The 18,212-nt window shown below is 48.7% G+C and overlaps 1 protein-coding gene across 1 annotated transcript in view; it reads left to right on the top strand.

Annotated features, from left to right (window-relative positions):
* The window catches only part of CACNA1B (calcium voltage-gated channel subunit alpha1 B), a 315,999-nt gene that overhangs the window by 96,143 nt on the left and 201,644 nt on the right, over positions 1–18,212 (top strand). Inside the window, exons 4-5 of the mRNA XM_026059653.1 lie at positions 15,211–15,302; positions 17,639–17,791. Of these exons, the coding sequence (XP_025915438.1) occupies positions 15,211–15,302; positions 17,639–17,791 (245 nt within the window). The remainder of the gene's footprint in view (positions 1–15,210; positions 15,303–17,638; positions 17,792–18,212) is intronic.

Below are 18,212 nucleotides of genomic sequence, written 5' to 3'. Positions count from 1 at the left end.
AGTGTCTGGYGCTTTATCAAATAGGCCCTTGTCCATACTCCATCCATGGCTTGCCTGGGGAGTCCCCTGGGTGATGGCGGGGATTTGGGTGGAGTGAGGGAAGGAAGCAAGACTGCAGGTCCACCCGGAGCCGCAGCCCACCCCTTGTGCTGACACATCTAAAGCTGCCTTTTCCCTGTGGTTTCCAGGGCTGCCAGAGGAGGGAATCACGCACAATAACAAATGGGAGGGCAGACGTTGACTAAGCAAATGTCAGAAATGCTTACTAAAGGAATTGCACTCCATTCCTCCCCGTACCTTCCCTGTTCAGAGCTTAATGCTGTCTAGACGATGGTCTGCTTTATGCAAACTCTCAATTAACTTATGCTGATAGACTGGAAAACTGCTAAGAGGTTGTCTCCTGCCTTGGTGCTGGCTGCAAATGCAGCCTCAGAGCATCCTTTCTGAGGCTTTGTTCTGCTTGGAGAACAGCGGGGCCTAGTGATTTAACAGAGAGGAAGGCTTAAGGCCAGGAGAATAACTCTTCTGGGGAACTCAACGGACAGAGACTAGAGCTGGGTACTGGGAGCCCTCCTGAGGTTTAAACCCAGTCAAAACGTAAAGTCTCCCTCCTAAAGCTCACAGTGCAAGCAAGCAAGAAAGATATATCATAAAGAGAGAAAACAGGAGCACAAGAGAAAACAGTGTGACTTGTCTTCTCTCACTCACTCAGAGATTAAGCTCGGATTAGATCTTAAAGCCAGTCTTGCTACTTCTTGGTGGAACCTGACTCATGCTTTTTGCACACCAGAGATTGCCAATACTGCTTTTGATTTCTTTTTCTCTGCTTGTGCTCTGAATCACTTTTTCTCCACTGACTGTAGAGGTAAGCCTGAGGTGATTTAGCTCCTAACTAGACACTTAACTGTGGTGCTGAAAAGCTAGGAGGGATTTCTGGACCATTTCACAGCAATAGGCTGTATCAACAAAAAGCATCTGATGCTGTTGGCCTACATCCCAAAGCACTCTGTACGATATTCTTGTGTGCTGCCTTGTAAGAAAGCTGCTGCGGGTTGCAGGATACCTCTTGCCTCTCCTGCAACTCCCTGGGAAATTCTCCACAGGTTTCTCCATCCCACCCCCTAATTCAGTCCTTTCTTTGTGTGGTGGTCAAACTTGCTGCAGCAAATGTGGATGTGGCACCAATGAACAAATAGTCTTCCCTGCTGGATGCAGTAGGCTTTATACTGTGCTTTATATGGTGATGGTATGCAGGTGAACTTGTCCACCTGGTCAGGGGACTGCAACCGAGCTCCAAAACTCGGAAGGAGTGAAGTAAGCACAGCCTCGCCTGGAAAACCACAAACTTTCATGTCTGTTCTGCAGGCTTGTAACTTCTCAATGGGCCCAAAGGGACTGCTCTGGAAATTTGGAGAACACAAACATTTGCTGCTGTGCTGGGACCTTGTATGTCAAGTTCCAGCCCAGAGCATATATTTTTTAATGGTTGAATTATACAGCCCAGAAACACTGGGCTTATGACGAAAATGCTGCCAGACTTTTATCTGCAGCAATTCCAGCCGCCTTAACAGCCCAGTGGAGAGTGAGAGCTTCCGTTATCTGAACTGCCAATTAATTTAAACACATTCTTTTATCCTGATATAAAGATGTCGTTCTTCTGCATCAGTGGCATTGCTCTGGCCTCTGAGGTCCTGCAAGTTTTGCTCAGTGGGGACCTGGCTGCTCTGTGCACTTGCATTTCTGATGGGTAGCCCTGTGTATGCTCATGTTGGTCTCGGGGGACAGCTATCATGCTGTGGTGTGTGAGAGAGGATGGGCAGAGGGGAGAGAGAGTAGGCCACCGAAACGCGGGATGGAGGAGGCAGAAAGCGGGACTAGTGAACCAACGCTCACAAAGAGCACGGGCATGGTATGTATTGGTGTAGGTGGTGATTCCTGCAGGCACTAAATGCTGCCTCCTGAGCATGCAGAATGTGGAAGAAGCTCTGCTGTCTTCTCTGAAAGTCTTGATACCTGGCCAGCGAGGATAAGTGCACGGGTGCATCTAATTGATTAGATTTCACTGCTAACAAGTTGTCTTTTCTCCAGTTCTTTTTATCCMAGGCCCTTCTGGGGTGGTTTTGACTCCTAGGCAAAGTAGCTGAACACTAGCTCTCTTTTACAGGCAGTCTCAATCATGTCCTACAGAGGGCAAACTTGATCAAACATCCCCCTCTTGCTGCACCTCTGTCAGCCTGCATCCATCTGCTTGTGGTGGGTTACTGTCCTGCAGGGTGCCATCCCTCAAAGTAGACTAGCAGAGCTGCAGATGTGATCTCTCCCTAACCTAGGTCGCATGGGGGAGAGATGGCTCTCAAAAATGTCAAGGGCCTTGCTTCATATCCCAAGAGGCTGCAGCAGAAATGGTAACGTGTCTCCTGGTTCTCAGTCTGGTGCTCTGTTTGGGGTCAAAGAAGGCTCATGGGATTTTACTTCTGTCCTCCCTCTATATCAGAGCTTGGAGCCTGGCATATTTGTGTATTGCACATTGATGTGTTAGAGCAATGGCATCAGAAAGGAAGGTTGGACTGTGCCTCTGAAATTAAGAGCAATTCAGAGAGACAGTGAGTGTGTTTGCCACGGATGAGCTCAGGCCACTGAGTGACAGCAGCCTCAGCTGACCTGCTCGCTTGGGAGACCTGCCATAAACACCAGTGGGTGACTCTTGCTCTGCCATGTGGTCCTGCGACCATGCAGCTTGATCCAGCAGCTGCTTTTGCCAGGAAACACTATTTCCCTAGCTTTGCCAACAATGAGCTGGTGTGATGGCTCTATTTGACTCAGACGGCTCAAGAAAAAGGGTTAGAAAAGACTGTTTAAACTGTTTAACTTACACGGGCTCAGGTGCATGTAGTGGTGTGAGCAGCAGGGTGCAGCCAGAAGAGACTTTAGGATTAAACCCTAACATTTCTGGGGAACTCTCCTCTGAGAGAGTCCTTCCCAGCAGAGCTTGGGTGCAGGTAGAGCACTGGTGTTGTGTAGTTGCTGCTGAAACATATTGCGCTGTTTCTGCACCGTGCCAGGCAGAAATGGCCCTTAGAGGCTGCTGCGCTGCAAACAGTGCTCACCTGGAATGCCTCCGAATCTTGTCAGCTGCAAAACTTGAGCTTTATCTATGCCCAGTTGGGAAAAGAAGGGTTTTATCTGCGGTACACATGAACTACTGTTCTCCAAACACCTAACATAGGAGCTGATAAGGCTAAAGTATCCTAAAAAACAGAAGGGGGGAAGTTGCAATTTCTGTTTTCAGTAGGAAAGGGATAAATTCTGACATTCTCATGTCCCCAGCCCAGCTTGCAACAGGTTTAACGCATGCTACAGATGGCTCTGCAATTATTGTCAGCATCTACTCGTTATATTAGATAAGGCCCAGGGTTTATTTAGCAGGACCAGATGGAGGGAATACACAATATTTTAGGTGTCTTGGCAAACTGTGTCTTCCTTAGAACAACATTACATGTTTGCTGTGATAGTTGTGGCCAAAATTAAAAAAAAAAAAATCTGAGAAAGAGGGAGAATGGTATCTTTTGGAAGTGACAATGAGGCATATATTAAAGAGATGTTGCAGTTTCCAGTCTTGCCAACTCTCTCAAGATTATTGTAAGTTTTATGGCATCTGGTGCCTTACAGTAATCCCAAGCTTTGAGTCCTGTGATGAGAGGAGAATTACAGCTTTCATTTGCAAATGCATACTTTTTGTAGCTGTAGACTAAAGCTTGAAAATATAACCCCAGCTGCCTACAAAAGCTAAGGAATCAGGAGGCAAAGAGAGAAAACTCTAATGCTGTTTTTTTAATGGTCTCATGATTTAGGCCAGTCTTGTGGGTTTGGGGTCTGACTAATTACTTCCAGAGTGTAACAGCTGGCAATACTGTATCTCTGAGCAAGGGGCAACTGCTGCAGGATGGAAAAATGACGCTTGTGTTTTGGGTCCTTTAGCTAGCAGATTTGGACGTAAGGTATATGAGAAACACATGCATTTATCCACTTGCTCAGAATGTTTAGTAGTCAAAATGTCCCTTGGAGACCAGTGACAAAGGGGCCCCGTTACTGTCTGTGAAAGTGGGTGAAGAGCCTGGTCTGGGGAAGTCCTCTTCAGTTCCTGCTGAAAACAGAAGCTGCCTTTGCAGTCTCGTTCACAGCATTTGGCATTTATAGGGCTCTGAGCTCACCGTCCTTCGAGGTTCCCAGAAGCAGGAAGCGGAGCCATAAAAGCCTCCCTGTGTGTGACACTCCAGAGGGAAACCAACTCCCTGCCACCTCCAAAGAGAAGAAATCCAGCTCTGTCCCCTTATGCAGAAGTACATTATGGATTTCCTATCTGGCCTATCAGAGAAAGTTCCTGTGGGGATGTTTGCCAGAGGTAGATTCCTTCAGTGCAGTCTTTTTGTAGTCTTGTTGAATTCAGCTCCAACATCATCCAGCTTGACTGAGGCTAAATTGCGAGGGAAGACATAGGGCAGCAGGCCACATGTGACAACGGAGTCAGCACTGCCTTTGAGGGTGTGACGTTGTGGTTGCTTGGAGCGTGTGGCCCTGAGAAGCAGTAAAGGTCATTCAACATGTGCCTGGGGAATAATGGCACAGCCAGTTTCTGCCCTGGCCCCTCTAGAGTTTAATATTGACTCTCATCCACTGATTAAGCAGTTAGCTGTGCACTTGGAGTGAACTAAATGCTGGATGTATCATCTGTTAGTGGTGGTCTTAATTTGGAAGTCATGAGCCCAGTGCCAAAGGCACGTCATTAAGTTAGCTAGCTCCGGGCATGCATATTGAACCAGATTGCATCTCCATGGCAGACGACTTATCAGCTACTAGAGTGCTTGGAGGTGTGACCATCTTCCCATGTGCAGAGGGACCATGACTGCTCTCTTTGGTTGTTAGGAAGTACCAGAGGAGTGGTGGGTGCTTGCACTTCAATGACTGTTAGCCCAATTTGATTTTTTAATTAGAATATCAGATTAGACCACCTGGATGGTCTTCGGTCACTGGATGCGAGTGGCAGCAAGGCCTGAGTCTCTCTCCTTGGGCGTAGCCTGACTCCCCACATGCTTCTGCTGAGAAGACAAGTGCAATGATGGCCCAGGCAGGAGAAGAGGTGTAACAACAGCCTGATGGCAGCAGGGCCCCTGGGGTTTGTTTGGTACTTGCTATATTTATTTATCTGGTGCCAGTGCATGGTGCCAAGGGAGTCTGTGTGTAGGGGTGGGCTGTGAGGAGAGATTTACTAGGGGCAGCACAGTTGGAAGTAGAGCTGGACAAAAGATGGGCAATAAATTTGGCTTCCCTTTTTGCTCATGGAGTTATCATGAGCTGATCGAGGTAGCTTCAGAAGTTTCCATATTAATTTTAGCTTTTAATCTAAGTTTGAAATTGTAGTGTGCTTGGTATTTTGCGTTATTCTGGAAAGAAGATCAGGAACACTTGAAATTCTGATCAAGCTTTTTTGATCTCTCATCTCTGAACCGATGGCTCAGTTCAGTCATGTGATGTTTTTGGGTTTCTGGCTGGTCAAGTAGGCAAGAACGTCTAGGCATGAATAACGATGACAACCCATTTCTGCCAGCCCTCATCCATCTGGCTGTGCCAGCGAGATTCAGCTGCCTAAGTGCTGAAGAGTAAATATGAAAGGTGCACAAATGTGGCACCATGAGTTAATTAATCCTCCACTCTCCCCCCAACCCCCCGATTTATTATATGAATATCCTTGGCTAACATTTTGCCTGACCTGCTTATCTTTGTGCAGTATCTCCTCATCTCAAGTTTGTTACAGTGTTCAGTGACGCAGTGGCAAAGTGGTGTATTAGTATTTATTAATACAACAACAATTAGAGGTTCAGTCACGGGAAGGACCTCACCATGCCAGGTCAGAGAAGGGGAAGATGGCTCTTGCCCCAAAAAGCATTAAAGGATGGTCAATTCCTTGTGCCATTTCCTGGGACTTTGTGATAGGAAGTGGATCGGTTCAGGGAGGTGGCAATTCCTGGCAGTAAGGAGGTGGAACGGATGCAAAGCAAAAAGGCCAGAAGTCAGTAAGCTAACAAGAAATTTCCTTTCCATCCTGACTGATGTTCCCAGTATTGCCACAGGTTTTTCCTCCTCCTTTCTTCCTCCTGCACCTGCCTCTCATTGGCTGCTGCTCCCCACCCTCTCCTGCCAGCTCCAGCAACACCAGTCGAGTACCCCAGATAGGAAGGCTGGGCTCCACTCTGAACTCATTTTTTAACAGCAGTGCAATTTGGTTGTGACCATGTTTCCTGCTCAACTCATGAATAACAACTTCTGGGGACTGGCCAATGCAGAGGGTGATATGGTTCTGGCTCCAAATAATACAGATTTCATCACTGCTCCCAAGGGTGGGTACTGTCGGGCAGGATGGTTGAAATATGCTTTTAGTGTCTCAGGCCTCTTACCTCCTGCACTGTCTGTGCTGCCCTGCTATCCCTGCTAGTAGAAAAAGCACGTCCCTCCTCCATGTACCTGCTGCCCTGTGCCTCTTGCCCAATTTTGAACCGCCAGCTAGCAGAGACCAGTGTCATGCTGCTCCCATCACTCTGGCAGAGTAATGAAATGTAGCATTTAGTTTCAGTGACATGTTTCATATACACTGTTTGTGGATTTGTATCTTTCTGGAAAGTGGCAGTCTTGGATCAAGTCAAAAGCGTTTGCAGATTTGACTTGAATTGCTTTTGCTAAAAAGGAAACATATTAAAAGTCAGAATATTTCATTTTAGAATTTGACAAATGAATCAAAAATCCCAAATGATGTTTCATTACTGTCTCACTTTTTTCCCCTTAAAGTAAAAATGCCTGAAATACCCTCCTCCTCTTTAATAATCTTGCTTGCCTGAGCTAAAACCCTCCATTGCTTGCACGTACACATGGTGGGATGTATGACACCAAGCAGCTCCAGGAGAGTGCTTTGGACTCCCAGCTCCTGCTCTCCACATCCTCTGATGCCAAGAGCAAAATTCTCGGATGCCCATTTCCAAGGACAGAAAGCAGCCGTCGTAATGCTAGTGTAGCGAGACTCAAGGTATGACCTACTTTCCAGCCACAGTGAAATGCAGGATGGCTTTTAACTCCTCTTTGCTCAGTTTTCCCAGTGTGAGCTCAGTAAAATGTTTTGGACATGTGCATTTTCCTGCCAGCTGTCCCGGTTTATTGCGAATGAGCCTTCTTTTCTACTTTGCAGCGTGGTATGCGGTGTCCTCCTACCAAAAGCAACAAGGACCTGTTTGAGCAATTGCTTAGTTGTACCAGAATATGTTCTTTCATCCTGGGCAGAAGCCAAGCCCTCAGCTCTCTGCACTCTGTAAAAGCTCATTYGTTTTGTTTAAATGTGGCGTGCTGCTCAGTTGCTGAGAGTCTTGCTGTAGTGGGGGAGTGCGTATAGATGCTGCTCTTCCCTTCTTCTCCCTGGAGTCTGTTCCAGGAATTAGTCAGGAAACTGGGTTGCAGGTGATTTTTTTTTGAGGGGGGGGGGGGAGTTGCTGTTGCTTTGCTGTGTCTCTTCCTAGGACTCTGGAGCATTTCTGTGATACAGAGAGGAGAGAGTTTGCGCTGTACATCCGGGTCAGCGTCCTATAAGCTGAAAGGTGGTTGCAAATTTAGTACTGCCTGCAAAGGGCTCAGAAAAACACCGTTTGGTTGTGTGGTAGGAGAAGGAATGAATTGGCTGTCTGGGACCCTGAAGCAGAACAATCCCTTACCCTCGAATATTGTTATTTCCTGGGGGTATTTTACTTTGCACTCTGTTCTCTTCATCTGATAGCTAAAGAGCTGCTTATTCTTCACTGCAGGGAGGCTGTTTTGATGGATACAGTCAGCTTAGGGACAAACTTGTTTATCTGAGCAAGCTGATCAGTCTGTCTTGCTCTGGTTAGGATGGTGTTAAGGAAAGGATTGAAACCCTGTATGTGGTGCTGTAGATGTGCTTTGAAGGGAAGGACTAGGTTTAGAGACAATGTGCAAGTATCCATTTGGTTACTTAGACTTGGTGTTGGTTATCCAAAGGAGAGGCAGAGACCCAGCAAGCTGGGTCCTTTCATATGAGAGGGACTAAGGACAGCTGGTGGGAAAGTCACTGATGTGGAGGGATGGAGCCAACAGATGAACCTGGTGATGCCATAAATTAAACAGTGCAATTAGCATGCCAGATCTACTTATCGGCTCAGACCTGGTGTCGACTGTGTGTCTTTGGTAGTCAAGATAAAGCTTACACGCCATGAAATCGAATTGAGTAGAAAAGGGCATCTTTCCAATAGCTCCAGTCACTGCTTGCATGTAGATTTGTGCTACAGTTGGGAGAACAAGGGCCTGGGACTGACAGCAATGTCACTGCAGTTCCAACGCAAGCCAGCCTTGCTGGACCGGATAAAGCGGCTGCCCACAGCTGGCAGGTTGGCTCACGAGCACTCCTTGGCTGGTTGCCTCTGCTGACCTGCCTTCAGATGGGCCCTCGAGTCCCAAGCAAGGAAGTCAGCCAGACCACGCCAACCATGTGCTACTGAGCAACATCTTCAGTGTTCACCCTGGAATTAGAAAGGTTAAAAATACTCATTTTTACTTGCACTGCAACTGGGGATGTTAAATCCCAAGGAAGACCCCTGTGAGGGCCAGGGAGAAAGGTACTACTTGGGTGCTCAGGGGAAGCACTGCTGTTCAGCTCAATGGTGGAGATGTTTCAGCTTCCTCTGAAACTGCAGGCGTCTGCCCCTTCTGGAGACAGGATAACCGGCCTGACGGACTAGCATAGCAGTTTTGGAGGTTGTGAAATCTGGAGCAGCAGGGATTGCTACAGACCAGCAAGGTGGGAGCCCTCAGCGCTCTCCCTTTTGCTATCATAAACCAGGACTGTGCCACTGAAGCTGATAGCACTATACTCGTGCAGTACGATATTAAATAAGAGTCAGACCTGTTGTGCAATAAGCTTATCCAGCACCTGTAAGTGCTACACCTAATTTAGATAAGTCTTATTAGTTTTTCTTTTTCATGTGGATGAAGGGCATGTTAATTTTCCTGAAATGCTTGTTTTGTAGCTCTCTGTGGAGCAGTGGGTATTGCACGTGTGTGTGTTTCCCACGCTGGACTGGTTAGTGTATGTATGCACAAATGGCCTTCCTCTTGGTGCTTCGATAGAAATTTACTCCTTTTGGTTAGGTAGAGGTCAAAAATCAGAAATCCAAATGACAGCCAGCTGGCTAGATTCTGTCTCTAAATAAGGCCAATTCCATTGAAAATTGTTGCTACAGCGTATGAGAAAAACAGTCCAAGAATCTGCTGATAGTGGGCTGAGGCCTGAGTCAGTCTAGAGCAATTTATTGTGCAGGATAGACATCAGAGCAGCTTGTGTTTCCAAATAAGGATCATTAATTCAAAGGCTTGCTATGTGTGTGGCTAGACTGTTGGTTATTTTAAACTATTTGGTATTTCTGAACCCTGAAAGTCTCAATAGCTCAGGCCAGAAACGGGCCATTTGCTGGTTTTGTGTTCAAATGTGTCAGTCATCCAAGAAAGCAGCAGTCAGAGCAGCCTCCTGGGGCAAACATTGTCCGGAGAAAAAGCCCCCCCCCCCCGAAAAGGGAGGGGTGGGGGAATGGAAAATGTATATTTTTGTCGATTTCTGAAGAACTGCGTATATTTTTGAAGAAGAACCACTCTACTATTTAAAATTTTAAGCTTTACTATTTAAAATGAATTTTATATTTCAAAACCCAGGCCTTTTTGGAAAGAAATGATGCAGTATCTTTCATTTCAAAAGAAATACCTTTCTCCATTTAATTTTTAGTGTAAAATTTCAAAGTGGTCCAGTGATGGCATCGGTCTATGGGGGAATCTTGTGGGCACTCGAGCCGAGTCTCCAGCTACCGCAAACCCCGCGGCGAATGGTCCTGCTTGCAGCCACAGCTCTCCTGGGGGGGACGGGACCCTCTCCCTACACCCTGGGCAGCAGAGGAGGAATCAGGTGCATGCGGGAGACGATCGCAGCTAGCGGGCAGCGCAAACAGGGACGCTGCCGAGTCCACGAACCGCCCATAGTCTGGGGAAACATCTTTAAACCAGCCCGCAAATATTTATGAAGAACTGCTACAGCTGCCAGCCGTCGGGAGCGGCTCAGCAGCGAGTCGCGAGCTCGGAGGACAGCCCGCGTGTGCCTGATTAACATGTCAGCCAGCTCCAGCAGACGCCACGCAGCTCTCGTCTCTCCCGTTGGTTTCCACTGCAAAGTGGAGGTCGCTGGGGCTTGAGAGATGTGAGCAGCCTGAGCCCAAAATCTAGTTGGGTAAATTGGAGCGATTTACTGCAGTTCTCTGCGCTCTGGCTTCTGTCGGGGATTTTGGGGTCATTACGGCCAACACGTTTGTGTAAGGTCGGACTGAATCTATAGGTAAGAGAGTGCTGTGGGATGTGGCATCTGCTATTTCTCTTCCAAAGACAGATGCTGCACTGTTAGCTATTTCTGTTAATTTTTTGAGGGAAGCTGTCTCATGGGTGTTTTGTCTCTCTCCTAATCCCACTGAAGAGAATCGCTCTGAGATTGATTCAGTTCTTAGAAACAGGTGTTTGGGCTAAGGTCTCTGAAAAAATCCTGTGTGCTATCTGTTCCCACTTATTTTCTAGGACGGGAGCTTGTGATAAATGAGAAGGTTAAGTTAAATACGCCTACAATTTATGCCAGAGACTTCTCCTTGAACAGAAGCTACCTTGGCACCAGTGTTGTCCAGTAAAGAGATCTGTCTGGTAGCGTTAATAATTCTTAGTTAGGAGCCTCACTGCTTTTCACTGTAGCTTTGCGTTATCTGCTCTCAAGCAGACACCCTGAAGCTGCTGGACTTGCAGCTAGTCACAGTTCTTTCCCGTACGTCTCATGCCGTCTCCATTGTGATTTATTAACAGTGATACCAGGAGGCTGGGCGGAAAACACGCTCCGTCATCGGCAGATGTGTGTTTGCTGACTGCAGCCCTCCCTGATTGCTCTTTGTTGAAGCTGGACCCAAAGTGTCGTCATTCCTTTTAAGCAGAGACATGTTCAGAAAGCCCCTTTTCTGTGATCGTTTATTCTTGGCTCTTAACTCAAAGTCTCCCGTGTTTGTTTTCCTCCTTCCCCCTCCTCTGCCTGCCTCTGGAGAGACTGCAAAAAGGCTTTGTCATCCGTTCCCCAAGAGATCTGTTGGAAAAGACAAAATAAATCCACTAAAAGGCAGTGAAGGTAGGAGGAAGGCAAGGTTGGAGTGATTCTGAGGAGCGGGGTTAGCTTTGCCCAACTCCAAGCTGCAGGATTTAGAGATCTGGGGCTAAGCTGGAATGAATTTCGAGGCATTTTCTTGTGACTCTCTTTGATCAGCGTTACAGTAAGGAGACGTGTTACCAGGTAGCTCCGAAATGTGCAGCATCTTACAGCGATGTGTGTGTTGCTGAACCAGTACATGAAAATACTGATCTCCTCGGTCCCTAAAGAGCTTAAAGAAACGGTTTGCTAATCATTCGTTAGGCTTTCTTTTCATTCTTTCCTTTCTTTTATACCTAAACAAATAAGCAGTTTTTATAATTTATTCCAGGTTTTGTTAGAACAGAAGATACCAAGCAGTTATTACAAATTTGGCCCCTGTCTCTGGCAACAGATGTCAGTCAGAAAGCTTGCTAGCAGAGGTGGTGGTGCAGAGAGCAGTATTTATCCCAGTTATAAAAGTAAGAGTGCAGCGGTCCCGAGCACTGGTGGGCTAGCAGGAGATAGCTTTTCTTCTCAGTGTGCCTAGATCCTTAGATTCAAGCCTATTAAATCTCCGCATTTTTGCACACCCCATTAGGAAACAAAGAAGGCTGCAGACTCAAACCATTTATTCTTCTTTGCGAGGTCCCCTCCTAAAACCTTCTCATTGCTATTTTTCACTTAGCTGATTTCCTCTTCCGGCGCCGGCTCTTCAGTCACTTGCTCTCTGTTCTCAGCTGCTCGGTGTGCAGACGGGAAAGCTTCTGCAGGGTTTTCAGGACATGCTTGTCATCTGGCTCCTTCGATCTCCCTCTTTCCCTTGTTTTTAATAATCATTTCCTACTTGCTATAGCTGTGGGTTCTGTGAGTTTTCAGCTGGAGTAGAGGAGAGTGGGGGGAAAAGTAGAATAGAAAGATAGCACTTATGCAAATGCCATGAAGTTCATTACAGCTTTCCCTCGCTGGGGCATTGGTGCTGTTCTGCACATATGTTCGTGAGCAGTTTAGGGGAATGGTTCATACAGCAGCAGTAAATTAGCATTGGTTTTGCAGGTGAAACGGCCTCAGCACAGGCACGGCTTCCCCTCGCCGAGCATCCAGTAACTCGCTTTAACTAGTGCGGGAAAAGTGTGGCATAAGGCTAAATGCCCACCTGGGTTTTCTCACCAGTGCAGAGCCTTCTCTGCCCAGAGCTGACTTGTTTACCTGCAAGTCTCAAACAGATTTCTAGACCTACGGACCTCCTCCCTTTGTTCTTCTGTTTCTTGCACCAAAACCGGTTTTATTTAGGATGCAACTATATATTTTTTTCTCTCTAGGTAAAATCTGTCTGGGGACTTACAGGTTTTCAAGAGTAGCTGATTCAGGGGCAGACCTAACACTGACAGTACAACAGAAGATGGCCGTATGGGCATGGACAAGTCATACAGTCAGACTGCTAGTTGATTACGAGCCACAGATCAGCTCATCACCTATGGGACACGGTGTACTGTAGGGCGTCCTACATAAATCAGCTAGGGGATCACAGTATTGGTAATGTCAGAGKTAATAAATGATTAGGGCTCTTGGCTAGGGATGTTTGCCACTGTTTGAGCAGACTATTTTTAGCATCAAACCTAGTTTGAACACAGCACTGGAATGAAGACCTCCCCTGGAGGACTCACCACAGCCACCAGAGCACTGACTGGTGCGCTGGGACTGACGGTGTCCCCTATTCACCCCCATTTTCTCCCTGAGTTTAGAAACAAAATGATGACCGTATCAGGCAACCCTTCTCTTGGCTTGTACCGGGAGCCAGGACTCTGCCTAATGACAGCACAAATCCATCTTAGCTCACTGGAGACTAATTGTGCCTTTGGTAGGAACATCCGAGGTGGATGTTTAAGATTACCTTTTGTCTTCAAGTGCATGCTGTTCCCAGGCTACCGAGGTTTATAAGTGAGCAATTAAGTTGTGATGATGGAGGGGCGGGAGGAGAGGAGTGAAATCATTGGCAGGGGTGTGGAAGATTAAATTAGAAGTCTCTGAATGTGACAGTTTTGGGTTTAAATTGTCTTCTGTTGCTTGTGCTCAAACTACATCGATACAGCTGATATAATGTGAATTTTCTGGTCATGAAAATGTAGGAACAGGTGTCCCATAGAATAAATACTCGGTTCCTCAGGTCCTGGCTTACTGCTGCCTCTGTCACCATCCAGCATCTCAGCATGTTTTTTTCCTGACCTCCAGCACCTCCTGCTGATTGAGTCTGGCCCTTTCCGTACAGTACTGCTGATACTGCTCTTCTCTGGCCCACGCTTGGCAGCAATGTTAAGTCAGTCAGTAAGTCATGGATAGCATTTTTATCGCAGTGTAGGTATGGTGTAAGAGCTCTCCGTGTGTCCACGTCTTCCACAGCTGAGTTAGCCAGGCACCCTGCATAATACATATTACATAGTAAAACTTATGTCTCATCTGAAAAACAGACTATACTTTGCTTTTCTTGTATCTTTGTGGCAGCCAGCCACTTTCCTGAATGTTCAGCAGCACATTATCAGGCAGTCAGAAAAATGGCTCCTGGGCAGGAACGGCTAAATCACGTGTGCACGCTGCAAGTGGTCCGTGCCTGTCAGAGCACCTCTATGCTGCAGCCTCGTGGCACGCTGAACGTGCCGTGCACGGGTGTTTAATCCACGGGCGACTGTCCCGGGTTTTGCTGCCTGAAGTCTGGAAGCCTCCTTCCAGGTGTCCCCTCAGTCTAGGGCAGAGCTCTTCCACTTCTCTTTTATAACATCTCTGGAATCTCACTTAGTCTCTTTTAAACCCGGTTTCCAAGTCCCTCTGCTGTGCCAGTTCTCGGGAAGATTTGTGAAAGTGTGAGATTATGGTGCAGTTATGTGGCTACCAAGGTTGGACCCTCCTGGACAGCAGTTTTGGGTAACAAAGTGGTGGCTCCATGCACACCCATTACCAGGTGGTTGGGTGCTTGCAAATCTCTTTGCTGCATTGACCACTCGGCACCTTCCACCTCAAATTAACCTGGGAAAAAAATCCCACCAAAGCCAAATGGAAATCACTTTAAATTGAGCAATCAGTGGGGAGCTGTGAGAGGGTTTTTACTCTGGAATAACAGCATAGTTGGCTTGTGTTAGAGGAGCACTATCCTAAATCAATAATATTTTTGTTGAAACAACAAAAGAAAGCTACAGTAATTAATGAACAAAGTTTTGCCGTGCCTTCTGTGGGGTACTGTGCGCCTTGCAGGTTCCTCGCTTAAGGAGTTTGCATTCTTGATGGCTTGTGGACACCTTGACAATATTTCTTCCTTTACTGTGCCCTGAAACAGCGAAACCATTTCATTTTCTGTGTAGAGCATTTTAGTTTTTAAGAGCTGTTCTGGTTTGGGAGCTGTATTTCTTATCAGAGTTACTGCAGCGTATCAGAGGAATTGCTTGTGCCCTGCTCTCTGGGTGTAATCAAGTAAGATGCTCTGAACGAAACTTGATTTTGTACACACAGAGTAAACTATATAACCAGCAACTGCTTCAGACTTTAGGAAACACCAGACATCAGTATTTGAGGGGCCTCTAATTTTATTGTGGGGAAAGGCTCTGGCAGATAATTTCTTGCAAAACTGCGGAAATTTATTTCCCTCTCAGTGTCTCCTTGGAAAATGGTGCATGCATTGCTAAAAGTACAGGGTGCTGCTTTTTAAGGGCCAGAACCAGGCCTACTCACTATGTAAATGGCCTCATAATGCCAGCAGATATTGAGGATTTTCTTATCATATGAGCAAGGCTCAGCAGCTCTGGAGGAATGTGTGAATTGTTTGTTTTCAGGGCACATGATTTGCAATGTAATGATAGGTATAAAGTTTGAAGCAGCCTGAATTTGTCGGTTTTACACAATGTTTATGCTTTGGAAATAGGAACTTGCATTCAATCCCACTTCTCTCTCTTTCTCTCCCCTTTTTTAATTAGGATTCTAGCAACTGCTGGGACCGATTTTGACCTGCGGACCCTGCGAGCTGTCCGAGTGTTGCGACCCCTGAAGCTTGTGTCAGGAATCCCGAGTGAGTGCCATTATAATGCTGTCTTCATTAGCCAAATTGCTCTATAGCTTTGGAGCGTTTTGGGGGCTTTTTCTGAGCAATTCATTCTTCCCCTGTTTCTGTGCAGTCTGTGGCTACTGGTCTTTGCTAGGTCCTGATTTTCTGTCATCCCATTTTGCGCGTAGCCAGCTGATTGTGACCCTAAATTAAAGCACGTTTTTGGAGTGAGTGGCAGGGCAGTTGTCCTGGGACTCCTTTGTCTCTGGGGTTGAAATGGTTTTCTGAGATGGGAGGGCCTGAGACCAAAATTTTGCAGCTTTCAGGCCCCCGGCACTGAGCTTGGATCTTCTGACAGTTTTTACCAGCTGAGCGTCTTGCATTGGGGATTTTTCCCCTTCTATACCAGCAGATTGGAGTGAAACTAAGGGAAGAAACGGATAAAACTTGGTCTTTCCTTCTCAACGGGCAACTTGATATATTTTACGTGCTAGCGTGAAGGGTCTGATGACTCCGACCAAGAGCAGTACCGTGCCTTGCTTCGAGCAAGCCACCAAAGTCACAACAGCTGCTTCCCTCCTGGGCGGACACGCAGCTCTGGCTCCGCGTTAACCCCCCAGCGGCCGGCAGCCCGCGGGGAACGCCGAGCTCCGCAGAGGTCCCGCGAGGGCCCGGCTTGGCGACGGCGGCAACAAAACTCCCGAAATCGGTGCCCTTTCGCAGGCAGGACTTGTGTCCCGATTCCCTTGACTCGGCCAGGGCCTCGGCTAGGCCTGGGGAAGGGCAGGCGTTATTTTGCAAGCCGGGTCTCTAACGCACGGTCTCAAGGAGACGCTGTTAGCTGTTTTTCGCGGGCTTCTTGCCCGTGCAAGGCAATACAGCGTGGCAGCCGTGACGGTCTGAGGATGTGAGACATGTAAGTTTGAGAAAGTGGCGGTATTTTTAATTAGAGCAGCTCAGGAGGGGCTCGTGTGCCTGAAACGGTGTTTCCTCCGAGAGCGCCAGTCGTGCCAATAAAAGATATCGCTCCTGCGGGTGACTGTCAGGGGCAAAAACAGCCACAAGCGAGGGAATTTTGCCTTATTACCACAAACTTCTCATCACTGATGCGGGTTGGGGGGGGGAGAAGGACTTGATCGTGCGGACGCTTGCGCGGAGCGCTGCAGCCGCCCCTCGGTTCGTCCCGGCCCCGGCGTGTGTCCCCCGCGGCCCCCGGGGTGCCCGTGCCCCCGTCGAGGCGAGGGGCCCCCCGAGGGCGTCCGCAGGCCCCGCCGCGGCTCTCCTCGGGGCCGGGCCGCCCCTTCGGGGGAGGTTTAGGCCGCGCTGCGTTTCTCCCTTATCGTTTCCAGCCGCCTCGGAGCGGCCGCGGCCGGCGGGGGCCTCGCGGCGACAGAGAGAGGCGGCGCCGCGCCGGGAGCGCGGCCCAGGTCCGTCCCTGCTCGGCGGGGAGCGGCCCCGGCGCCCGCGTTCCGGCTGCGCGGCCGGGCCTCGCCGCGGCCCTGCCCGCCTTGCCCCGCCGAGCGCGGGGCAGGTCGCAGGTCGGGCAGGGCAGTGGGGGCAGGTCAGGCAGGGCAGGTCGGGGAGCGGCGACCCCCCCACAGGGGACGAGCGGGAGCTGCGCGTCTCTCCCGGCCGGCGAGGTGTCGTGGGGCGGCGCGGTGCTCCCCCTGTAGCGTCGTTTCTCACAGTTTTAGCAACGCTGTGAAAGCTGAGAGTGCTGTGGGTTTTTTTTTTAATTATTTATTATTTTTTATTTATTTTTATTTTTATTCTTTTTTTTTTATTTTCCCGCTGTAGTGCGGTACGGCTTGGAGACCCGTTTGTGCGCGATGTGCTTCGCGCGTTCCCTCGCAGTGTGTGTGTCCCCCCCCCCAGCGCGATGCCTTTTTTCTGCGTGCCCCCGCGTTGACCTCGGTAACGTTGTACAAGGCGGCGAGACAAGGCCGAGCCTTCAGCGGCGGCACCTTAGGCTGGGCTCTGTTGCCAAGGTGGCTTTCAGCTGCTGGTTATCGCTGAATTTTTTATTTTTATTTATTTATTTTTATCTTGTTACGCACGTCTATATGAAATTATCTGACGCCTCTATCTCACCAGCTGTCTTATCTCCCCTGCTTTTAATTGGAAATGAGCTTCAGCGGCAGCGAAAGAGCTGCGAACGGAGAGCTGTCGGCTCGGGCCGTGGGGCTGCTGCCCGCGTCGCGCGCTCGGAGAGGCTCTTCGTGGCGGTGGGAGGACGGCGCCGTTTCCCTGGCTCCGGGAAATGGGAGGGCCGCACCGGTGCCGAACTGTATCCTGGTGGTTGCACCCCCGCTCGTGTTTTCCTTCCCTCACTAATGACGTGTTTTTCCTCGTCCCCGCAGGCTTGCAGGTTGTCCTCAAGTCCATCATGAAGGCGATGGTGCCCTTGCTTCAGATCGGGCTGCTTCTCTTCTTCGCCATCGTCATGTTTGCCATCATCGGGCTGGAGTTTTACATGGGGAAGTTTCACAAAACCTGCTTCTCCAACGAGACAGGTGAGATCTGGGCTTCGCTCCGCTCATGGTGCGTCAACGCGACACTCGCAGTCCCCGTCRCGTGATCTGGACGCTTCCAGGCCCGTCGGGCCTTGGATGTTGGTGCAGACGTGTGTGGTAGGGACGAGAGGGTCAGTTCCTGCAGGGCACCAAACGTGCATCTCTGCGGCTTGAAAAGAATTGCTGCGAGCGTGTGCTGATCCCATGGTGTCCCAGCGGCCTYCTGGAAAAATTCTAGTTTGATAACTGCTCTTTACCTCGAAGTGCCGGGCAGATCGTGGCTATGGAGGGCCCAGGTCCCTGCYGGCGCGTCGGTACAGCCTCTCGGGTTCACTGTTCTCCATTTCCTCTCCCGCACAACTCTAGCAATCCTAATGCTGTTTTTTCAACTCCACTGCTGTCTAACCTTTCGCAGGGTCTC

The sequence above is a fragment of the Apteryx rowi genome, unplaced genomic scaffold (genome assembly GCF_003343035.1).
Source record: "Apteryx rowi isolate R43461 unplaced genomic scaffold, aptRow1 scaffold_16, whole genome shotgun sequence".
In the NCBI taxonomy this organism is placed as follows: domain Eukaryota; kingdom Metazoa; phylum Chordata; class Aves; order Apterygiformes; family Apterygidae; genus Apteryx; species Apteryx rowi.
The sequence above is the reverse complement of the archived record's forward strand: the minus strand, read 5'-3'. Positions and strand labels throughout refer to the sequence as shown.